The 20,365-nt window shown below is 55.1% G+C and overlaps 2 protein-coding genes across 2 annotated transcripts in view; one reads left to right on the top strand and one right to left on the bottom strand.

Moving 5' to 3' along the window:
• Nucleotides 1-20,365, bottom strand: part of ITGAE (integrin subunit alpha E) — a 71,587-nt gene that overhangs the window by 28,544 nt on the left and 22,678 nt on the right. The window contains exons 2-16 of the mRNA XM_060133668.1: nt 19,262-19,379; nt 11,785-11,876; nt 10,490-10,557; nt 10,021-10,138; nt 9,655-9,798; nt 9,128-9,243; nt 8,378-8,529; nt 7,001-7,154; nt 6,318-6,468; nt 5,742-5,809; nt 4,326-4,461; nt 3,649-3,791; nt 3,145-3,285; nt 2,242-2,478; nt 1,084-1,214 (exon numbers count right to left, since the gene is read on the bottom strand). Of these exons, the coding sequence (XP_059989651.1) occupies nt 1,084-1,214; nt 2,242-2,478; nt 3,145-3,285; nt 3,649-3,791; nt 4,326-4,461; nt 5,742-5,809; nt 6,318-6,468; nt 7,001-7,154; nt 8,378-8,529; nt 9,128-9,243; nt 9,655-9,798; nt 10,021-10,138; nt 10,490-10,557; nt 11,785-11,876; nt 19,262-19,379 (1,969 nt within the window). The remainder of the gene's footprint in view (nt 1-1,083; nt 1,215-2,241; nt 2,479-3,144; nt 3,286-3,648; nt 3,792-4,325; nt 4,462-5,741; nt 5,810-6,317; nt 6,469-7,000; nt 7,155-8,377; nt 8,530-9,127; nt 9,244-9,654; nt 9,799-10,020; nt 10,139-10,489; nt 10,558-11,784; nt 11,877-19,261; nt 19,380-20,365) is intronic.
• Nucleotides 1-20,365, top strand: part of HASPIN (histone H3 associated protein kinase) — a 63,817-nt gene that overhangs the window by 42,749 nt on the left and 703 nt on the right. The window lies entirely within an intron of this gene.

The raw sequence follows: 20,365 nt of genomic DNA, 5'->3' as shown, positions 1-20,365 counted from the left end.
GCTTTGTTTGAGGAACACAAAAGTCAGCATAACTGGGGCACAATTAGTGAGATAGAGAATAGTAACTAGTGGCGGGGAGGGAGGGGTCTGCAGGGCCAGGCCATGGTAAGGAATTTCGATTTTACTCTAAGTGGGAACCACTGAGGGGTTTTGAGCAGCAGAATGAAAGGGTCTCTCTGGCTGCTGTGTGGAGAACGGAGCACAGGGAGTGAAAGCAGGGAAGGATGCCATGGCAGTGGTCCAGGCGAGAGGTGACAATGTCATGAACTACTAGGAAGTACTTTGGAGGTAGAGCCAACCAAAACTTGTCGGTGGGATGGCAGGGAAAGGAAGAAGAGGAATCAAGGATGACTCTCGGGTTTTTATCCTGAACAAACGGCACCCTCTGCTGAGATGGGAAGCCCAGGGAGGGGCAGGTGGGGAGAAGGAAGGGCGGGTGGGAATGAGTCCTTTTTTTTTTTTTTTTTTGGCTGCCCCATGGGGTTTGCGGGATCTTAGTTCCCTGACCAGGGACTGAACCCACGCCCTCTGCAGTGAAAGCACCGAGTCCTAACCACTGGACCGCCAGAGAAGTCCCCTTTTCTGTTTTGTTTTTGTTTGGTTGGTTTTGACTTTTTTTTTTTTGGTGAGTCCATTTTTAGACATGGTAACTTTGCGATGCCTGTGTTGAATAAACAGCCGAGCCTGGAGCTTCGCGGAGAGCACAGGGCAGATGGGTGCCCCTCCAGATTATTTATAGCCATGGGACTAGATCACTCACTTAGGGATGGAGCACAGAAGCTCTGAAATTAATAGTAATAATAGCAGCCACCACTGAGCACCGTGCTAAATACTTTGCATAGATCCTCTCAGTCCTCATAACTCTCTGAGGTAGGTGCAGTTATTCCCATTTATAGATAAGAAAATTGGGACTTAGAAATTCTGTCCAAGGGCACACCGTTAAGTGCAAGTTGAGGTTCAAACCCAGCTGGGCAGAGCCGGCGCCCTTAACCATGCGCTTACTCCCTGCCCTCAGTGCCTGGTGTCTTCACGAGGTCACTTAGGGCAGGACAACTGGGTGAAGCTGCCAGAGCAGACCCCTACCGGAGCACAGCCGCCCGGCCCAGAGCGCCCACAGCGATGTCAGCAAGGCCGTCGCCACTGAAATCTAAGCCACCTGCCACCGACGTGCCGAAGTACTGCAGTCCTGGGGCCACCACTGAGGCTCTGATCCTCTGTGGATCGAGAAACACAAGGTGTCAGGGAGGGAAAGGGGTTTCCTTTTGGTTTAATTCAATCAGCAGATTAGCCTTTGTCCCCATCCCAGGGAGCCATCAGCTGAGGAACTGGGAAGAAAACGTCAAGGTTCTCCCAGGGAGGCTTGAAGGGGGGTGGGGCTTGACAGGGAGAGTAAGGGCAGCAGGGGGTGGGGAAGAGTAGGGTCGTCCCAGGAAACAGTCAGGGGTCAGTGCAGGGGGCACAGGGAGTACTGGGCACAAGCAGTCCTCATGTGGGGCTGAGGCGAGGGTGGCTCTGAACTACATTTCAGAAACACCACTGAAGCACAGGGTGGAAGATGGGGAAGAGGAAGGAGCCAGGGCAGGGGTGGTGGGGATGGAGAGGAGGGGCTGGATTTGGGAGACAGCAGGATCTTTAGGAGGCAGAGGCTGACACGTTGAGCTGAGGTCCGGGATTAGCCCGGGTTTCTGCTGTGAGCCGTGGAGGGGTGGGGCTCAGAGGAGCGGCAGGTCTAGGGGGAAGAGGATGCTTTCAGTTGGGCATCCTGAGAGTGAGATGCTGGAGGCCATCCAGGTGAGGGGCTCAGGAGCAGCTGGACACACAGGACTGAAGCTTGGAGAGAAACTGCAGCTGGATGTGAGTCAAAGTGCCCATAAAAGATGTAGCGTGGAAGCTGGCAATGGATTCCTGGGGGGTGAGAGCTAGGCCTGGGGTCGGGGGAGGGGTGGGGTGGGAGACAGGAGCCAGAGAAGGGACAGAGAGAGGAAAGAGGATCTGAGGCAGGTCCATGGTCAGGAATGCCAAAGAAGGAGGGAGTCACAGGTCAGGAAAGTACATGGATGTTGCCACAACCTCTAGCCCCACTGGAAGGGTCTGAGGTGAGAACCTCCAAGTGACTTCTGTCCTTCAACCCTCTGGGACCTGCCTGGCACTTAGGACTGGAGCTGGCTTGGGTCTCAGGCCATCATATCTGGGGAAGGTCAGCGTCCCAGAGTAGAGGCAAGAGCGAGCCCTGCGGATCACCTGTGGCTGGTTGGTAGCGAGGTCAACCAGCTGGTTGGTAGAGCGTCCATTGTAGATGTACACGCTGCCGAAGCCTACACCATCATCTGCCCCAAAGTCTTCCAGGGGGGCCCCGATGGCCACATCTGTGAGCTCATCCTGACTGATATCCCCCACTGTCGCCATGGCAAAGCCAAATCGCGCATAAGTTAACCTGGGGGGGCCACTCAGCGTGCGTACCAAGGAGAAGGAACCATCCTGAAAGGCAGAGAGGCAGCTCAGCCCTCAAGACAGGGATGCGGGGTGCCCACCCCACTGCCACCCCAGGGAGCACGCTCAAGGACTTGTTGATTCTGATTCTCCAGCAGGGAGGGAGCCTGTGGCTCAGAAGAGGCAAGAGACCTTCCCAAGTCTGCACAGTGAGTGAGTGGTGAAGCTGGAGTCCTCCTGCCTTGCAGTCCAGGACCAAGAGCTGCAACCCTCTGCTCCCATGATTGGGGTACTGGGCTGGCGATCAGGAGGCCTGGCTTCTCGCCTTGGCTCCACCACACACTTGCTCTGTAAACTGAAGCAAGTCTCCACATCACTGAGCCTCAGTTTTCTCATCTGTAAAATGGGAGTAACAGCTACCTCCCATAGTTACTGTGAGAAACAAGTGAGATCACAGACAGGATGTGCCTTGTCAACCGTGCAGCCATTTGCGATGTCATCATCCTCAACATGAGATGATGGGGTGGGGAAAGTAAGAAAGTGGGGGAGGGGACGGAGGGAAGCAGTTGCCCCACCAGGCTGCCATCCACCTGAGCTCCCCATCTCCGCCCTCTGGTGCAAGGCGGGGCCGGGGCGCTCCCAGCCTCTGTCACCTCGGCCCCAGGCCGAGCAGCCACAGCCTCGGCCAGCTTGCGAAGACGGCGACTGTCCCACCTGCTCATTCACACGGTACATGTAGACTCTGCCCTCCTCGCCTTGCACGTGGTAAAACGGGGCGGCCACCAGCAACAAGTCTGTGGTCCCATCCATGTCGACGTCCACAGGGCACAGCTCAGAGCCAAAATAGGACCCCATCTACAGGCCAGAGGGAACGCAGCTCACAGGGAGTGCCGGGGCGGCAGCCGCCACCACCAGAGCCCTCAGCAACGCTAGGCCTCTGCTCCTGCCCTTCCTGGGCCACCAGCTTCGGGTCAGACCAGATCAATGTGTTCAGCAGAATAACACAGGGGACTGGGTGAACAGCTGATCCCCCACGACGGGGGAAACCAGCTGGCGCTCAGACACGCAGAGCCGGGGCAGAGGCTGAGTTCTGAGACCTGAGTTCTGCCCAGGCTGGGTCCCCAACCCACCGTGTGCCCTGGAGCCCACCCCTTTCCCTCTGGGACCTCCAGATCCCTATCTGTAATAACGGGGGCGGGGGTCCTTCTCCAGCAGTACCTGCTTGCCCTCCAGCACTGGTACAAAGTTGGTCTCTTTGCTCTCCTTCCGGAGCTCAAACACAGCCCCTTGCTGCTTGTGCTGTGGAGCCCCTGCCACATAGGAGAGGCCACAGGCCTTGTGCAGCACCGCCACCGAGTAACCTGGGGGGGGGGGATGTGGAACTGTGATCAGGATCTCCCACCGGGCCACTCCTGTGCCCCGCCCCCCTTCCCAGCCAGGACTTTGAAGTAGCTTGGGCAGGGAGGCAAACATGGAGAGACTATCTTCCTCATCCTTTTAAAATCGTCAGCGGTGGCTCTACTTACCCATGCGGCTGCTCACACACGTGTGTCCCACTATACAGATGGGACAGACACACACGATCATACACACAGCTTCACTCAAAATACACTCCACACACGTTCATCACAAACGCAGTGCATGAAGACTGAGGAGGGGTGAAGGGTCACGCACCGCCATTACTAATGGAGAGGCCCTACCTCCCTAGGCAGCTGCCAGGACCTGGCGCTTTGGTACCAAGCAGGCCTAATTCTCAGCCTCAGGCTCCCTAAGTGGGGCCCTTCCCTCAGTCCATGTGACCGACCTGGGCCCTCCCCAGCTAGGAAGTGCACTGCAGCCTGTGCCCCTGTACAGGCCCCGCCCACACCCAGGTAGCCTCCAGGCCCCGCCCTCACCCAGGTAGCTGTACTGCACAGCCTTGGCATCCACCGCCGTCTGGTTCAGGAAGCGGCCCTTGCGGCTGCTCATGTTGTAGAACAGCGTGCCCCCCGACCAGTCGAAGGCCCCTACAGCACCGAGCAGCACCTGCCCCTGCAGGGGACAAGGGTTGGCGGCCATCTGAGCGGGAGGGACCCAGGGCCAGCCAGGGTGGCGTCGGGTCTACCTGCCAGCACAGCAAACCTTGCAGGGGGGATGAGGGGCATTCGGTGCACCCGGCCAGAGACGTAGGAGGAAGGCGAGAGGCAGACACTGGGTTCCTGCCTTGTACCCCATGACCCTGTCAGGGCAGCTGTCCCTCCAGTACCAGCAACCCCTGGGGCAGAAATCCAACCCGGGGCCCAGATGTTGAGCATTTAAAAAAGTATGACTGAGGGACTTCCCTGGTGGCACAGTGGTTAAGAATCCACTTGCCAACGCAGGGGACACAGGTTCAAGCCCTGGTCCGGGAAGATCCCACATCCCGCAGAGCAACTAAGCCAGTGCGCCACAACTACTGAGCCTGTGCTCTAGAGCCTATGAGCCACAACTAGTGAGCCCTCATGCCACAATTACTGAAGCCTGCGTGCCTAGAGCCCATGCTCCACAAGAGAATCCCCCACTCGCTGCAACTAGAGAAAGCCCACGTGCAGCAACGAAGAGCCGACACAGCCAAAAATAAATAAATTAAAATAAATTTTTTTAAAAAAAGTACGACTGAGCAAAATGGGGCTCATGTCCTCCAAGTCTGCACAGCCTGAGTCTGGCACCCAAGGCCCACCTGTGTCGAGTGATGTGCTAACCGTGCTTCCACCACATGCAAGGACGGTGTCCTCACTGCCCGTCTGTGGGGAACAGGGCCTCTGGTGGGGAGAAGTACCCGGCTTGGTAGGCAAGCCCACCCAGGGCTGGGTGTTACCAGTCTGTGTTAAGGAAGCTGCTTAATCCTTGAGCACAGGACGAAATGACCTCCTGTTATAAACAGGGCCACTCTCTCCTCGACCTCAAAGGTCCAGGTTAGGGCGAGCACACAGAAGTGTTTCCCTTTGTCCTAAAATGGCTCTTTCATGGGACTTCCCTGGTGGTCCAGTGGTTAAGACTTTGCCTTCCAATGCAGGGCACGCAGGTTTGATCCCGGGTTGGGGAGCTAAGATCCCACATGCCTCGGGGCCAAAAAACCAAAATATATAAAACAGAAGCAATATTGTAACAAATTCGATAAAGACTTTAAAAATGGTTCACATCAAAAAATCTCTATGAAAACAAAAATCTTAAATTGGCTCCTTCAGAGGCCGCACCACAGGGCACCGAGAGCCAGGGGACCCTGAGTCCCTGGGAGTCGCCGGGGCCCCTCCTCTGTGGAGAGCCTGCCTGGTGCTGAGTCGGCCACGTACCTCGTCCAGGATCTGGGCGCTGAACCCGACCTGTGCCAGCTGATAGTGGAGGGCATCTCCGACCGTGCCTGGAAGCCAAGAAGCCCAGTGAGACTGCTGTGGGCCACGGTGAAGGGAGAAACCAAGTCAGGGAAGGGTCCGGCTTGGCCTCTTCCCAGAGGGAAGGAGGTTCTGGTAGGATGGGACGAGCATCAGGTTGGAGTAGAGATCCGGGTCCTGCTTTAGCAGCTACTGGCAGCACAGCTGGGAAGAGGGCCATCCCCTCCCTCTTCCTGGGCCTCAGTTTCCTCACCTGGGAGCTCCTGGGAGCAGGAATCATGCCCCAGTCACCCTTCTTCCTCCAGCACCAGAAAGAGCTTCTCATCAGAGTTTCATGGAATTTGGGGGAAGTGAGGAAGGCTGGGGATATTGTTGCCTTTTTAGAGATGGAACAGCTGAGGCTCAGAGAGGTGACAGGAGTTGCCAGAGTGCCACATGGAGGGAGGACAGGAGTAGGGCTGGAGCACGGGCCTCGGGCCTCCTGCTGAATGTCGAGGGGGCTGCCACACAGGGGTGGCCGGGGACCTGGAGCCTCACCTTCCACGCTAATGATGCTCTGCTGCAGTTTGCTCAGCAGCCCATCCAGCGCTGCGTAGTTGGTCACCTTGAAGGCATGGTCCTCATCGGGGTCCGAGGCGATCAGCTTCAGCTCGTTGTACGCCCTAGTTTTATTAAATGCATCTCCCACCTGCACAGAGGCCCTGGGTCAGTGGGCCAGCACCGCGAGGGCTCTCCAGGCCTCCTTCTTTCCCTGCTCCCTGTTCTCCCACACACTTCACGTGTGTTTTCCTGAACACACCAGTTCCTCACCCCTGCCCACGCTATTCCCTCTGCCTGCAGAGCCCTTCCCGCCTCCCCTGTGCCCCACGTCAGCTACTCCTCTTTGTCCTCCGAGACTCAGCTCAGCACCCGCTCCTCCTGGAACCTTCCCTGACATCCCTCCTGTGGGCTCCCAGGGTGTCCACTGCTCTCCCCATCACTGCTGGGCGAGTGAGCTGTGACCACCACTGGGAAATGAGCCGTCTGCGGGGAAGACCCTGAGTGGGGTGGGGAGTGCGGGGTGCATGGGACACAGGGGCTGAAAGAAGAGAAGTTGGTGAGTGTTTGTGAGTGCAGCAGGGTTTGGGTAAGCTGCTTACTGAAGCCCTTCTAGGAGCCCTGGCTTCTCCCCACCCCAGGCTGCACAGGGTCACGAGGTACCCCCAGCACCTAGTTCTTACCCCAATGGCAAAGCGCTCAACACCTTGCATCTTTGTGGAGTCGATGACAGTTGTGAGGTTGAGGGGGTCCCCGAATATGTCCCCATCAGTGAGCACCACCATGACCTTGGATGCCTTTTCTCTGGAGCCATGGCTTGGTGTGAAGATGTTGTCTCTAAATCGGGGAGAGTAAAGGGAAAGAACTTTGCCAAAGGGATGACTGAGCCCTGGGGAGATTTTATTCACTGACCTGTTTTAGAATTGAAGAGGATTAAGGAGCCCTCCTGGGAGAACAAAGGCCCAAAGAGGGGTGGTGACGTCCCTGGGTACACAGCTGCGCGGGTGGAGGTGAGGCTGCAACACAGGTGTTCTTACCCCTCACCTGCTCCCAATAGAAAGGTGCTGGACAACTAGAGAAAGCCAGTGCACAGCAACGAAGACCCAATGCAGCCAAAAATAAGTAAATAAATAAATTTATTTTAAAAAAAAGAAAAAGAAAGGTGCTGGACAGCACTGGAGTCTATTCCTCGTGTGTATGTGTGGGAATAATAATGATATTAAAAACAGTGGCTAAGATTTACATAGAACTTAGATGCCAGGCACTCTGGTATGCACCGTACATATTTTAAGGCAAGCACTATTATTATTATTATTATTAATCATTATTACTGGCCATGCCTTGCGGCTTGCAGGATCTTAGTTCCCCAACCAGGGACTGAACCCTGGCCTCAGCAGTGAAAGCGCCAAGTCCTAACCACTGGACTACCAGGGAATTCCCTATTATTCTCATTTTAAAAGTGAGAAAATGGAGGCTTCCCTGGTGGCGCAGTGGTTGAGAGTCCGCCTGCCGATGCAAGGGGACACGGGTTCGTGCCCCGGTCCGGGAGGATCCCACGTACCGCGGAGCGGCTGGGCCCGTGAGCCATGGCCGCTCAGCCTGCGCGTCCGGAGCCTGTGCTCCGCAACGGGAGAGGCCACAGCAGTGAGAGGCCCGCGTACCGCAAAAAAAAAAAAAAAAAAAAAAGTGAGAAAATTGAAGCATAGAGTGGTTAGGCAACTCGCCCAAGGTCTCACCAGTACAAACTGTAGCTGGGATTGAACCCAGGGAGCCTGCCCACTAAGCCGCTCTGATAAGCACCGTGCCCTACTGCTGCTCGCAGGAGGAGTCTTTGGAAGAATTTTTGGAGGACTGTCTTGGGGTGTCATCTATCAGCCAAGGCTGGGTGGGAAGACCTCACAGCGTCCCCTTTCAGCCAAGGAAGAGCCTGAGCCCTGACCCTCTCCTCTACGCAGTCTGTCCAGCCCCCTTCCCCAGGTAGGACGCCTCAGAGCCTCTGGGCGGGGCCGTGGACTGGCACTCAGCAGGTGGACAGGTAATTCTGTTGCCCTCACACTCACAGGACATGCTGCATGGCAGAGGCAGTCTTGGTGACACTCCCCACTTGAGTGATGTTCTGGACTCTGGCGAGGGACGCTGTAACGTCTTGGCTGTCCTGAAGGTCAAGCTCTGTCTGGATGACTTCCCCATACTGCACCAGGGCAAAGTTGCACTGCAGGGGAGGGGCCGAGAGGGAAGGAGTTTGGCAAAGTTGCCCAAGGCCACCCCTGCCCCTTAGATGGCTCCGCCTGGAAGCAGTGGAAGAATCCACTCATTCCTCCTAGTTTCTGGGCAGGAGGAAATACTCAGGCAGAGGGAAATCTCTAAGCCAGTGGGGGTGGAGGAAGGTATGATAGTAATGGCTCCCAGTGAATCACAGACTTCTCCTTGAATCCATGTCCCTGTGTAGTCCCCCTCTTCCACACTGACTCCGGGATAGGCCAGGTGACTTGCTTTGGCCAATGGGACATCAGCAAATGTGATATAATCAGAGGTTTGGAAAGTGCTTGCCATGGAAGGGTTGGGCTGGGCTGCTGGAGACACGCGGTCCAGACAAGCAAGGGCATCTTAGGGTCTAGTCAAACAACCAGATGTCTGCAGCTGCAGGAATAACTCTAGGCAAGACCAGCAAAAGAACCACCCAGCTGAGCCCAGACCGAACAGCTGACCCATAGAAGGAGAGCAGATCGCTGGTGGATGTTTTGAGGTGGTTTGTTCCCAGCGGTAGATAACACACAAGCTGTGTGAGTCCAGCCCTTAGGGAAACCCACCTCAAAGCACTTCTCATAGATGTTCTTCATCATGTTGGAGATGAAGTCTTTAGCTCTCTGGAAGTCTGGGGGATCGATGCTTCCTGAGCCATCCAGGATGATGGCGATCTCGGTGCCTGGGCCAAGACAGGGAACAGGTCAGGAGTGGGCCTGGCATCTGGGGCAGGAGTGAGGGCAACTCGTCCTGCCCTGAAGGGCACCCACCCAGTTCAAGCCCTGAGGGCTCAGTTCAGGGAGGGCATCGGTGCCACTCCCAAGAGTGAAGCCTTGTCTCAGAGGCAGAGAGAGAGCCAGAACCTGCTCAGGCTCTGACTTGCTGCGTGAGTCACTCCCAGCACCCCCACTCTCTGGGCCTCAGTTTTCCCAGCTGTAAGATGGAGAGAGACAGGGCTGGGACTGGCCCGGCCTGTAGAATCCAGCCACTGCTCTCCATCTCTTGGACCTAGGCACGCCTCAGCCCTGGAGGTCTCCAGCCTAGGGAGTCAGCTCTGACAGCCCTGGGAGCGACCAGATTTGCCTCTTCTCACCAGCTGCCTCCTCGTCCTCGTCCTCTGTCTCCTTCTCCTCCACCTTCAATTCCCGGCGCAGCCTGGCTGTGTTCTCCGTGCTGCCTTTTTTGTTCCTGGAGCAGTCTCCAGCATCCACAGGGGCATCAGGGTCCAGTAATTTTTCTTTAAAAAGTACACGTGGAAGAGCTCCGAGTCAGATGGCCTCCTCGTTCACCTCCAGGTAAGCCCGCTCTTAGCTCTGCCCTGGTTCCTTCACATGGGGCCTAAGCCTGCCTTGCCCTCTCCGGGCCTCTGTGTGCCTCTGCATCCACCACGGGCTGGCGCCTCTTCTTGCAGACCCCAGGATATCCCTTCAGAGCTGTCCAACGAGGGTCCAGTCCTTACCAAGGTCGGAGAAGTAGACCTGGGCACGGGGACGGAGGTCAGGGGCCAGCAGGATGCAGTTGCCTGTGAGCTCTGAGCTGAGGCTCTGCGGCCACCGGGTCGTCACTTGAATGCAGATCTAGAGGAGGGGGAGAGAGGAGGGGAAAGCCCGGCTCACCCCCAGCCCAGGCCCCCTCGTCACAGCCACACCCACACCCCCACGTCAGAATCCAGTGGCTCAACCAGGCAGGGGACGCGGGAACAGCGTGCTCACCCCTCACCAGGGGTAGGAGTCGCTGCCAGGGTCAGTGTGCTGGGTCACACGGAGTACCCAGCTCAGAGCCGCTGTCAGCCCTGGGGCTGCCGGGGATACAGCTGGGCTCAGCCCTGAGAATAACACGCCAGTCAGGACTGGTATCCACCACGGTCAACCACAGGGGTAGCACCAGCTCCCCAAGGCCCTCCACCCTCCCTCGCCACGCATACTCACCAAAACACCATGGTGGTTCCGGACAACAGTCACTCCACGGTACCTCCCCTTTGGGATGGGGACATTCTCTGAAACAGTGAGGCCCAGGTAAGGAGGGAGGAATGCTGGGAGGCAACCCAGGAGCCAAGGTCAGAGGGCACAGGGCCATCTTGGTCAAAGCCCCATGAGGAAGAGCTGGCCACTCAGAGCAACCTCTAGAAGCTAGATGCGGGGGGCCTTCAAGGACAGGCCTCTCTCCCAGGCTCATTCGGTGTCTCATTCAACATATGCCCCGTGACGTCTGCTCTGTGCCCAGCCTGCGACAGATGGTGATAGGGATCCAGAAACATTGAGACCTGGTGCTGGTCGTCCAGGGGCCCCTGGGCTGCTGGGCAGCTGGCAGGTGTGTGCAGCACCAGGGAGGAATGGCAAGAGGCTGGGGGACTGGCCCTAGAATCCAATGAACTCTCCCCTCTCCAAGTCCTGTCTCTGGGGAATCTTACTGCCCCACATCCCCAGGGGCAGAAGTGCAGCTCCTTCCCCTCCCGCCCCACTGTGGGCCTCAGGACACTTGCATTTCTGAGTCCCAGGATCACTCAGTCACCCTGCCGGACCGTGTGCCCTTCTGATGCAGAGATGGAGGCTGTTCAACACAGTGCCTCCCACAGAGACCAGCACTCCACCTGACACGGCCCAACGGTCGTCAGCAAAGTGGGCCTTCAGTTGGGCTGGGCAGGATGGGAGGAGTTTGGTCAACGAGCGAATTAGGTCCATTCCTTTGTTCATTCAAACAGCATTATTGAGCACCTAATATATGGCAGACCCCATGCTAGGCGCTAGGATGGCCACAGTTAGATTGCAGGGGCGCGGGGCGGGGGATGGGTTCCATTGAGGCGTGGTGAGTTGCGGTAGGTTGGGTTTTGGAATTGGGTGGAGTTGGGTTTGCATCTGTGGTGCTGCTCAGATGCGTGACCTTAGTCATAGTGGAAACCAAAGGACTTCTCTGAACTGTAGCTTTCCCTTCTGTAAAATAGTGTGGTTTTAAGGATTAAAAGTCCGCGAACCACTTAGCAGAGCGTCAGGTGACTCTGTAAGCACTCCATCCATTTTAGGTTTCATTTTTGTTGTTAGGATTGGGTCCGGAAAGGTGGGCTGGGGGTTAGGGTTGGGTGGGGATGGGATTGGGCACCAGATGGAAGGCTTGCTGTGGCTGGTGGTGGAGGCTAGGGTGGAGAGACTGAAATGGTTGGGCTGGATGAGTGGGATTCCTAGAAAGGAGGTCCTGGGAGCATTCCCGGGAGCAGGGGCTGACTTACCTACTGGCTGGCAATGGAGCTCATCCTGAATGAGGGAACACTGATACAGGGGCCTTGCCGTCCTGCTGGTCCTGGGGCTGGTTACCAGGAGCCTGAGCGAAAGAGTCGGCAGCAAAGTTGAGCTGGTCAGCGATTCCCTTTTCCTCCCTACCTGCCCAGACACAGTCCTTCCATTCCAGGCCCACAGACCCACAGGTTCCCTGTGGGGAAAACTATGGAGAAGACCAGACCTGGAAAGGCGGGCAGGCTCCCAGCCCAGGATGGTGGATCTGCCTTACAAGGGAGGCATGGGCTCAACCTTTGCACAGCTCCAGGCAGGAAATGGCTAAATGCATCCCCTCTCTGCCTGCTGGCCCACCCTGACAGAAATGGGGTGATATTGGTGGTAAATAAACACTCGCTGCTCTTTGATGGCGGTGGGGGGAACCAGGAAGCCACCAGCAGCACAGTTGCTTCTGCTGGGGACAGAAGCCTTCCTTCTGTTGCCTTCCTAGTGGCTGCAAGGGCGCCTGCCCCACCTGGCCCCAGTGACAGCACTTCCTGAGAAGAGCACACTTGTGCCCCTCTCCTAGGGGCAGGTCAGAACTGGAGGTTCTGGGCCCCTCAGCCTGGTTAAGGCAGCCTCAGGAGACGTGATTCCCAATGGCAAACTCTGCCCCCTGCCCAGGGAGACAGCAGAGAGCCAGCGTCAGCCTAAACATTCCGTGTGCATGCTGCCCAGGGAGGATCAGGGCTGCCCCGAGACAGGGAGAGAGCTCCCCATCCTAGGAGCTGTGAGTAGGGGGTGTTGGGGAAGGGGCCCGAGGCTGAGCTTGGTAACACTGAACCAAGTCCAAGGTTTTATGCTGAGGGCAGTAGGCAGCCACGGAGGACTTTATAAAGGGGAAGCTTTATAAAGGGGAAGCTTTATAAAGGGGATGAGACAGGTCATGATGAGTTACAGTGGTTTGGGGGCCAGGAACGAGGTCATGTTTCCACTTCCTCATCTCCCGTTACTTGACATTTAAAAAAAATATGAAATGTATCATTCACTTATCTCCATGGGTGACAGGATAATAATAAAATCTACACCTGTGTGTGTGCCCTACGCAGCTTACCCCAGCCCAAGCTGACTTCCACCCCTGACGGGTCCTGTCAAGGTCAGCGGTGGTCCACACATCGTCAGATCCAAGGGACACCTTTCTGCCCTCATCTTCCTCAACCTCTCAACAGCCCGGGGCAGAAGTAACCGTCTCTCCCTTGAACCACTTTCTTTTTGGTTCCCCTGACCTCTCTCACTACTCCTTCTCAAACTCCTTTGCTTGCTCATTCACTGTCTGACTTCTAAATGTCACTGGTGTCCCGGGGCTGGGTCCCTGTTTTCCTCGCCCACACACTCTCCCTGGTGATTGATCCCCCCTCCAATCCCTGGCTTCCGTACACCTATCAATGCTGACATTCCCACCTTTATATCTGCAATGCTAGCATCCCTCCACCAGAAGCCAGACCAGCGCAGCTCTAGAAAGCAGAATAATGACCTGCCCCGCCCAGAGAAGTCCATGTCCTAACCCCCAGAGCCCAGGAATACGCTACTTTTTATGGCAAAAGGGACTTCGTAGATTAAGCTAAAGATCTTGTGCTGGGGAATTTATACTGGATTATCTGGGTAGGTCCAATGTAATCACAAGGGTCCTTATCAGACCCTTTAAAAATGGAGGAAGGGGCCACAAGCCAAGGAATGCAGGCAGCGCCTAGAACCCAAAGGAAGTGAGGAAACAGATCCTCCCCTTGAGGCTCTAGAAGGAACACAGCCCTGCTAATGCCTTGATCTCAGCTCAGTAAGACCCTCTTTGGACATCTGACCTCTAAAACTGTAAGATAGTCATTTGTGCTGTTTTAAGCCACTAAGTTTGTGATGAATTGTTACAGCAGCCCTAGGAAACTAATAAATAAACAACTGCCCATTGTCTAATAGGCATCTCAAACTTAGAACGTTCGAAACAGAACTATGGTCTTGCTCTCCATCGCCTGAACTGAACCGTTCCATCTTCCCTGACACAATACATGGCACCACCAACCACTATGTTCTGAAGTCCAAAGCCTGGGGGCACCCTTGCTTCGTCTTTTCACTCATCCCCTTCATCAAATCCATCAGTAAACCCTGTTGGTTCTTCCTCCAAACTATATCTAGAGAACATCTCTTCTCTCTGTTTCCCCTGCCACCATCATCTTGCCTGGTGTGTAGTAATAGCCCCCTGTTATTTTTTTCTGTTGTTTGTTTTTTAAATTTGCTCTTGGGACTTCCCTGGTGGTCCAGTGGGTAAGACTCCGAGCTCCCAATGCAGCGGGTCCGGGTTCGATCCCTGGTCGGGGAACTAGATCTCACATGCACGCCGCAACAAAGATCCTATGTGCCTCAGCTAAGACCGGCGCAGGCAAATAAGTAAATAATAAATAAATATTTGTTTAAATAAAATAAAATAAATTTACCCTTGTAGATGACACCACGTCACTGCCCTGTTTCAGCTGCCTCCCGTGCACTTAGGTGAAGAGTCCACAGCCCTTGCTGCAGCCCACGGGGCCCTGCACCATCTAGCACCTCCCCACCGCTGAGACTCCCCTCCTGCTCCTTTGCTCTCCAAGCTCTAGCCCCGCACTGGCTGGCTTCCGTTCCTAGGCTGCCCCCAGCTCTTTCCCGGCTTGGGCCCTCTGCCTTGCTGCGCCCCCTCTCTCCCCAACCTGGCTCATTCTCATTCCTTGGCCTCGCTTAACTGTCACCTCCTCACAAATGCTTTCTCCAGCCAGCCTCACCTCACAACCCAGTTACTCTGCTCTGCATCGTCCCATTTATTTCCTTCCCAGAACTTGTCCCCGTTTGATAGCATCCTGTTTACTTGTTTACTGTTTATTAACAGTCTCTCCCCCTAGACTCTAAGTTCCCCAAGGAAACTTACAGTCTACGGGGAGAGGAGCTTGGTAACAGTGAACCAAGTCCAAGACCTCACAAGTTCCCCAAGTTCCCCTTGCCTCTCGTTTGCCATGTTATTTCCAGCACCTGGAACAGTGGCTGGCACAGAGCAGGGGTTTGGTAAACATCTGTTAAATGACGACTGAACAACAGCCGAGGCAGCACATGAGGGGGCTAATCTGGGGCAAGGCTGAGGGGCAGAGACCCACGTGCAGCTGAGCTCTGTGGGCTTGCAGCTGAGCCCCTAAATTAGGTTGCCTGCTCAACAACTTTGCCTCTTTCCGCAGACCCCTCCCAGCCTGAGCCTCAGCCCTGGGCCCAGCACCTTATTCTCTGCTCCCCCGTAAAGGTGGGCTCTGAACTGGGATCCAACCCAGCCACGTCTTGGTGGGGTAGGTGCAGGCCTGGAATAGCCTCAGCTCTCCTTCCTCCTTTAGGCCTTGGCCCAAGCTGTTTCTTCCGCTTGCAATGCCTTTCAGCTCCTTTTCCTGCAGAACAATCTTCCCAAGTACCAGCTCCTCAGGAAGCCTTCCCAAAAGAAGGAGCACCTTGACCCCCTCCAAGCCCTCCAGGAAGCCCTCACTACTGGACACCTACACTTACCCCTGGCTTTTGTTCCCACCTAGACTGTGAGTTCTTGAGAGACCACCACGTACAGCTGCACAGGCTGTTCACTGCAGAACCCAAGGTTGCCACCCATATCACAGTCACGCAACGCCGGGGGCCCGGGGCCCCGTCTGAGCTGCCTCTGCCGCCCGCCCCTTTAACCACCTCCACCATGGTGGGTGGTCTCTTGATCTCCAGGTTTACCGACTGAGTGGCTGGCAAACTAAACTATAACTGAGCTCACCATCAGCTGACAGCCCCAGGGACCCTATCACACCTGGGCTGAGTGCAGCCCAGCTCCTGGCTTCACCCAGCTGTAACTCATCTGTGTCCTCAGAGTCTATTCCCATACCACCCAGGGGGAAGGCCTTAGTTATATTCCACTCCACCCCGCTGCAGCGGCCAAGTCCATGATGCTGCCAGCCCTGGCTGTTACAACTGACGTAGAAACAACATTAGGGAGAGAGAGGCATGTGTGGTCCTTGCACGAGGAGCCCAGCCTGTTCCTCTGCAGCCGGGGTGGCCAGAAGCGCGTTTCCTGCCCTGTGCGGCAGCCCGCGGCCTCAGGCTCCAAGGTTTGAGGCAGGAACCCAGAGGTGCCTCCCACCACATCCTTCCCCGCTGCACGTTCAAACCCGTGAGACCCTCTCTGCTTCAGCAAGTGTCCGGGGAGGTTTCCTTGGGCCCAAGTGGGCTCTTCGCCCCACCCCTGGGGGGCTCGGAGCCTTCTGCTCTGGGTACTTCAAAGTCCCCTCTTCCATTGTGGCGTTTCAGCTCGGCTTTTTTAAAAAATATATAAATTTATTAATTTTATTTATTAAGTTTTGGCTGTGTTGGGTCTTCGTCGCTGCACGTGGGCTTTCTCTAGTTGCAGCGAGTGGGGGCCACTCCTCGCTGAGGTGCCCGGGCTTCTCATTGCAGTGGCTTGTCTTGTTGCAGAGCACAGGCTCTAGGCACGTGGGCTTCAGTAGTTGTGGCACGTGGGCTCCACAGTTGTGGCTCACAGGCTCCAGAGCGCAGGCTCAGTAGTTGTGGCGCACGGGCTTAGTTGCTCCACCGCATGCGGGATCTTCCCAGACCAGGGCTCGAAAAGGTGTCCCCCGTGTTGGCAGGCGGATTCCCAACCACTGCGCCACCAGGGAAGCCCTTGGCTTGGCTTCTGAGGGAGGGGGGTTAAAGTCTGTTGGGTCTGAAGCTGGAGTGGTGAGGGCCCTGCTGGGGTACTGGAGGGAGGGGGCTCGGCAGGAGATGGTCACAGCATGGCCGAAACCCGGCCTCGACCTTGATGAGTGCGGGGAGTGCAGGACGCTCACACACTGCAAACTTTGTGAAAACTGAATGCTGACCCAGCGTAGAAGCCACGATCCAGCAATTCCACTGCTGGGCACCCTGTGCCTAATAAAAAGAAGTGCATTCACCCAGTGAAAGAAAGTGCAGAGCTGGGCCGGGGGTGGGAGCGGGGGTTAACTCTCGCCTGGGATGTGCGTGGAAGGGAGCACATGGCTGCAGGGGGCTTATGCGAGGCTGGTCCTGTTCTGCCTCGATCTGGACGCTGCTTACGTGGGTGGCTCACTCTGTGAACATTCGCTGAGCGGCACTCTGATGACGTGCAGTTTTCTGTGCGATAGTGCAGCAATAGAACTTTATCAAGACAAAACACAGCAATGCTTACCTTTAATTCTTCCTGGAACCAGAACATTCCTAACAACCTTCTCACCGCGCTTCAAGCCTCTCAGGCTCCCCAAACCTTTGTGCCGGCTGACAAAGCACGGCCCACCTCCCCCACCCAACGTCTCATCACGCTCAGTTTCAGCCACCGACACCTTCCCAGCCCCCGCACCTGGCTCAGGCTGGCTTCCAGACTTCTGACCAAGCAGGTCTCAGCCCCGCTTCCCCCTCCCATGCCTTCTCACACTAATTCCTACTCAGCCCCTAAGTCCCAGTGTCAAGGTACATCCTTTGGCTGAAGGACACACGTGCCTCTATGTCCCCAACGCACCCTGGACGTCCCCACAGAGCCGTCTTCACTCCTCCTGTCATCGACCAACTTGTCTGTTTCCCACAAGAGCCCGGGAGCTCCGTGAGGGCACGGACTGTCTCCTTTAGCATCTTATCCCCCTAGCTTTGCCTGGCACTGAGCAGATGCTCCATAAATACTGATGAATGAATGAATGAGTGGATGGGCCCTGCCCTCACCACTTAAATCTAATGGTCACCAGCCTCTTCACTGGACAGTGAGGAAATCAAGCACAGGGTCCGAGCCCGCTTGGCTGGCGTGGCCATGGCCCAAGTCCAGGGCTACGAGGCTGCCTCGCGAGCCACCAGTGCCCACCCATCTGCTACGAAACAGAGCTCCACTCAGCCAGGAGCCCTGAGTGCCTCACCTGACTCTGCCCCAAAGCTATCTGGACCCTGGGCTCATGGCTCAGGGTTGCCGGGTCTGAAGGAAACCCCTCACCGTGGACCAGAAGCAAAGCAAAGCAGCGGCAGGTGAGGGGTGGGGTAGGGAACCAGCCAGGGGCAGCTGGGCAGTGGAGCAAGCACAGAAAGAGCCCTGCCACGAACAGGACAGGGAGAGGAAGGGCTGCTCTAGAGTAAGGGAGACGAAAGAGATACAGCCACGATACGCAACACAGGAACTCTGACTGAACCCTGGCTTCAAAATGAGCAGCTCTAAACGTCATCTTGGTGACAACAGGGGACGTTGGAGTGTGTGTCGTGACCCTTCACTGCAGAACTTCTCCTAAAACCAAAGACATGTCCCTAAACAGCGCACTACCACTACCTCCATCTGATAGAATCTACATTTGATTTACTTGCTTATTGTCTATTTCCCCCGAGCATAAGGATTTGTGTCTGCTTTGCTCACCACTGTTCCCTCAGGGCCTGGCACAGAGTATGTTATTGTATAAATGCTTGCGGAGTGAATGGCCATGGTATAAATAATAATACAACTTGCCTTTTTCATTTTACAATGTGTTTCGAGACTGATCCGGTTCATAACCACTGCACTCAATTCGTTCATTTTACCTGCTTTCAGTGTCGCATTGTATGATTCACACCTTATGTCTTCCATTTTTCCGACGATGCTTATTTCAAAACAATGTCCCAGTCAATATCTCTAGGTGTGCCCCAAAAGTTCCCTAGGGTTGGTATCTGGGGGTGGAATCTCTGAATCAAGGGCCGTCTGCATCCTCAGCTCTACCTGATACGGCAAAATGATTCTCCTAGGTGGTTATACCAACTCACATTCCTACAAGTTCCTGTTTCACCACATCCTTACCAGCAGAATGCTATCAGACTTAAAATGTTTTACTTATCTAATGGGTGGGTACAGATGAGAAGTTTAAAATACAAAGTAATGCGTATTGATCTTAAATTTGGCCAGAAATTGTGCCAAACACTTTACGTGCATGAACTCAAATACTCTTTGCAACAACCCTGTGAGGTAGGAAAATAATCACCCCCACTGCAGAGATGAGAAACTGAGGCCGGGGGTTGCATGCCTTGCTATAAATACAGAGCGAAGCTGTCACCGAACCACGGCGACCAGATGCACAGCCTCCTCGTAACCACCACGCCCACCTGCCTCATATTTTCCATTTAAAGGAAATATTTTCCGTCACTGTCCAAAACTTCTATGTTGAGCACGTTACTTTTGTAACAGACAAAAGAGCCTTGATAAACTTTAAAAGTTTTTTAGCCTCCCCTCCCCCACCCCCGGAGAGGCCAGGGTGAGGAGAGGGGCCAGGGCTGGGAGAACGGGCCCTGAGCTAACAGCCTCTCCCCTGCACGCCCTTCTGAAAGGGGGTTCTCCCCAGGCTGGGGTGTGGGGTGCCGAGGGCTTGTCTGGGGGCCTTCTCAGGCTCCCCGAGGACTCATCAGTCCTCACACACCCCGCCCCGCGCGCCAGGCCCCACTCACCAGGTCTGGTTGGTGCTGGAGTCCTGATGCAGAAGTGAGCTGAGCACGTAGGGGACTCCCTTGGGAGTCACCCAGGTCTGGACCATGTCCACATTGAAGGTGGCCAGGGGAGCCAGGCCTGAAGAGAAAAAAAGAACATTTAACAAAAGAGGCACCGTTATTCCATCACATCCTGCATTGCCACTAGCCCCATTTTACAGATGAGGAAAGCAAGACTCCCAAGGATTTTTTTTTGGATGAACCACATGGCATGTGGGATCTTAGTTCCCTGATCAGGGATCAAACCCATGCGCCATGCAGTGGAAGTGTGGAATCTGAACCACTGGACCACCAGGGAAGTCCCCCCGCTACCAAGAACCTTTTTTCCATGGGAATAAGACTGGAATGCAGGCGTGTCTGACCCAGAGCCCCTGGTCCTCCCACTAAACCAAGCTGTGTTGGCACCAAGAACCCCTCCTCCAGGAGGCCTTCCTTGGTTCTGTCCCAGAGCACTTGCTACCTTCTCACACCTCCCACTGTGCACTTTCTATACCTGCCACGGAGCACATGCTCATCACCGTGTCATGTACCAAAGTTAAAATAGACTACGGGCCCCAGGGTGAGGGTCTGCATACATTCTGTCTACGTACCTGCCCATCAAGTGACCCAAGAGAAAACACATGTCCTCAAAAATACCTCAGAAAAAGAATGTTTATAACAGCTTTATTTGTAATAGTCCCAAACTGGAAACAACCCAAATGTCCATCAACTGGGGAATCGATAAACTGACATATTCAGACAATGGAATACTACGCAGGAGTAAAAAGGAACGAACAATTGACACACACAGCAAGATGGGTGAATCATGAATATCATTTTGCTCAGTGAAAGAAGTCTTACATAAAAGAGTATCTACTGTATGATTCCATTTATATGCTGTTCTAGAACCAGCAAAACTAATCTATAGCAAAAGAAAATATTGCCTGGGCTAATGTGGGATGGGGATTAACTGGGAAGGAGCAGAAAGGAGCTTCCTGGGGTGATGGAAATATCCTATATCTCTATAGGAGTTTGGATTACAAAGGTGTGCATTGTCAAAAATACATCAAATGGTCCACTTAAAAT

This window comes from Lagenorhynchus albirostris, chromosome 20 (assembly GCF_949774975.1).
Source record: "Lagenorhynchus albirostris chromosome 20, mLagAlb1.1, whole genome shotgun sequence".
Classification (NCBI taxonomy): Eukaryota; Metazoa; Chordata; class Mammalia; order Artiodactyla; family Delphinidae; genus Lagenorhynchus; species Lagenorhynchus albirostris.
Note: the sequence above shows the minus strand (reverse complement) of the source record. Positions and strands in the feature narration are given on the sequence as shown.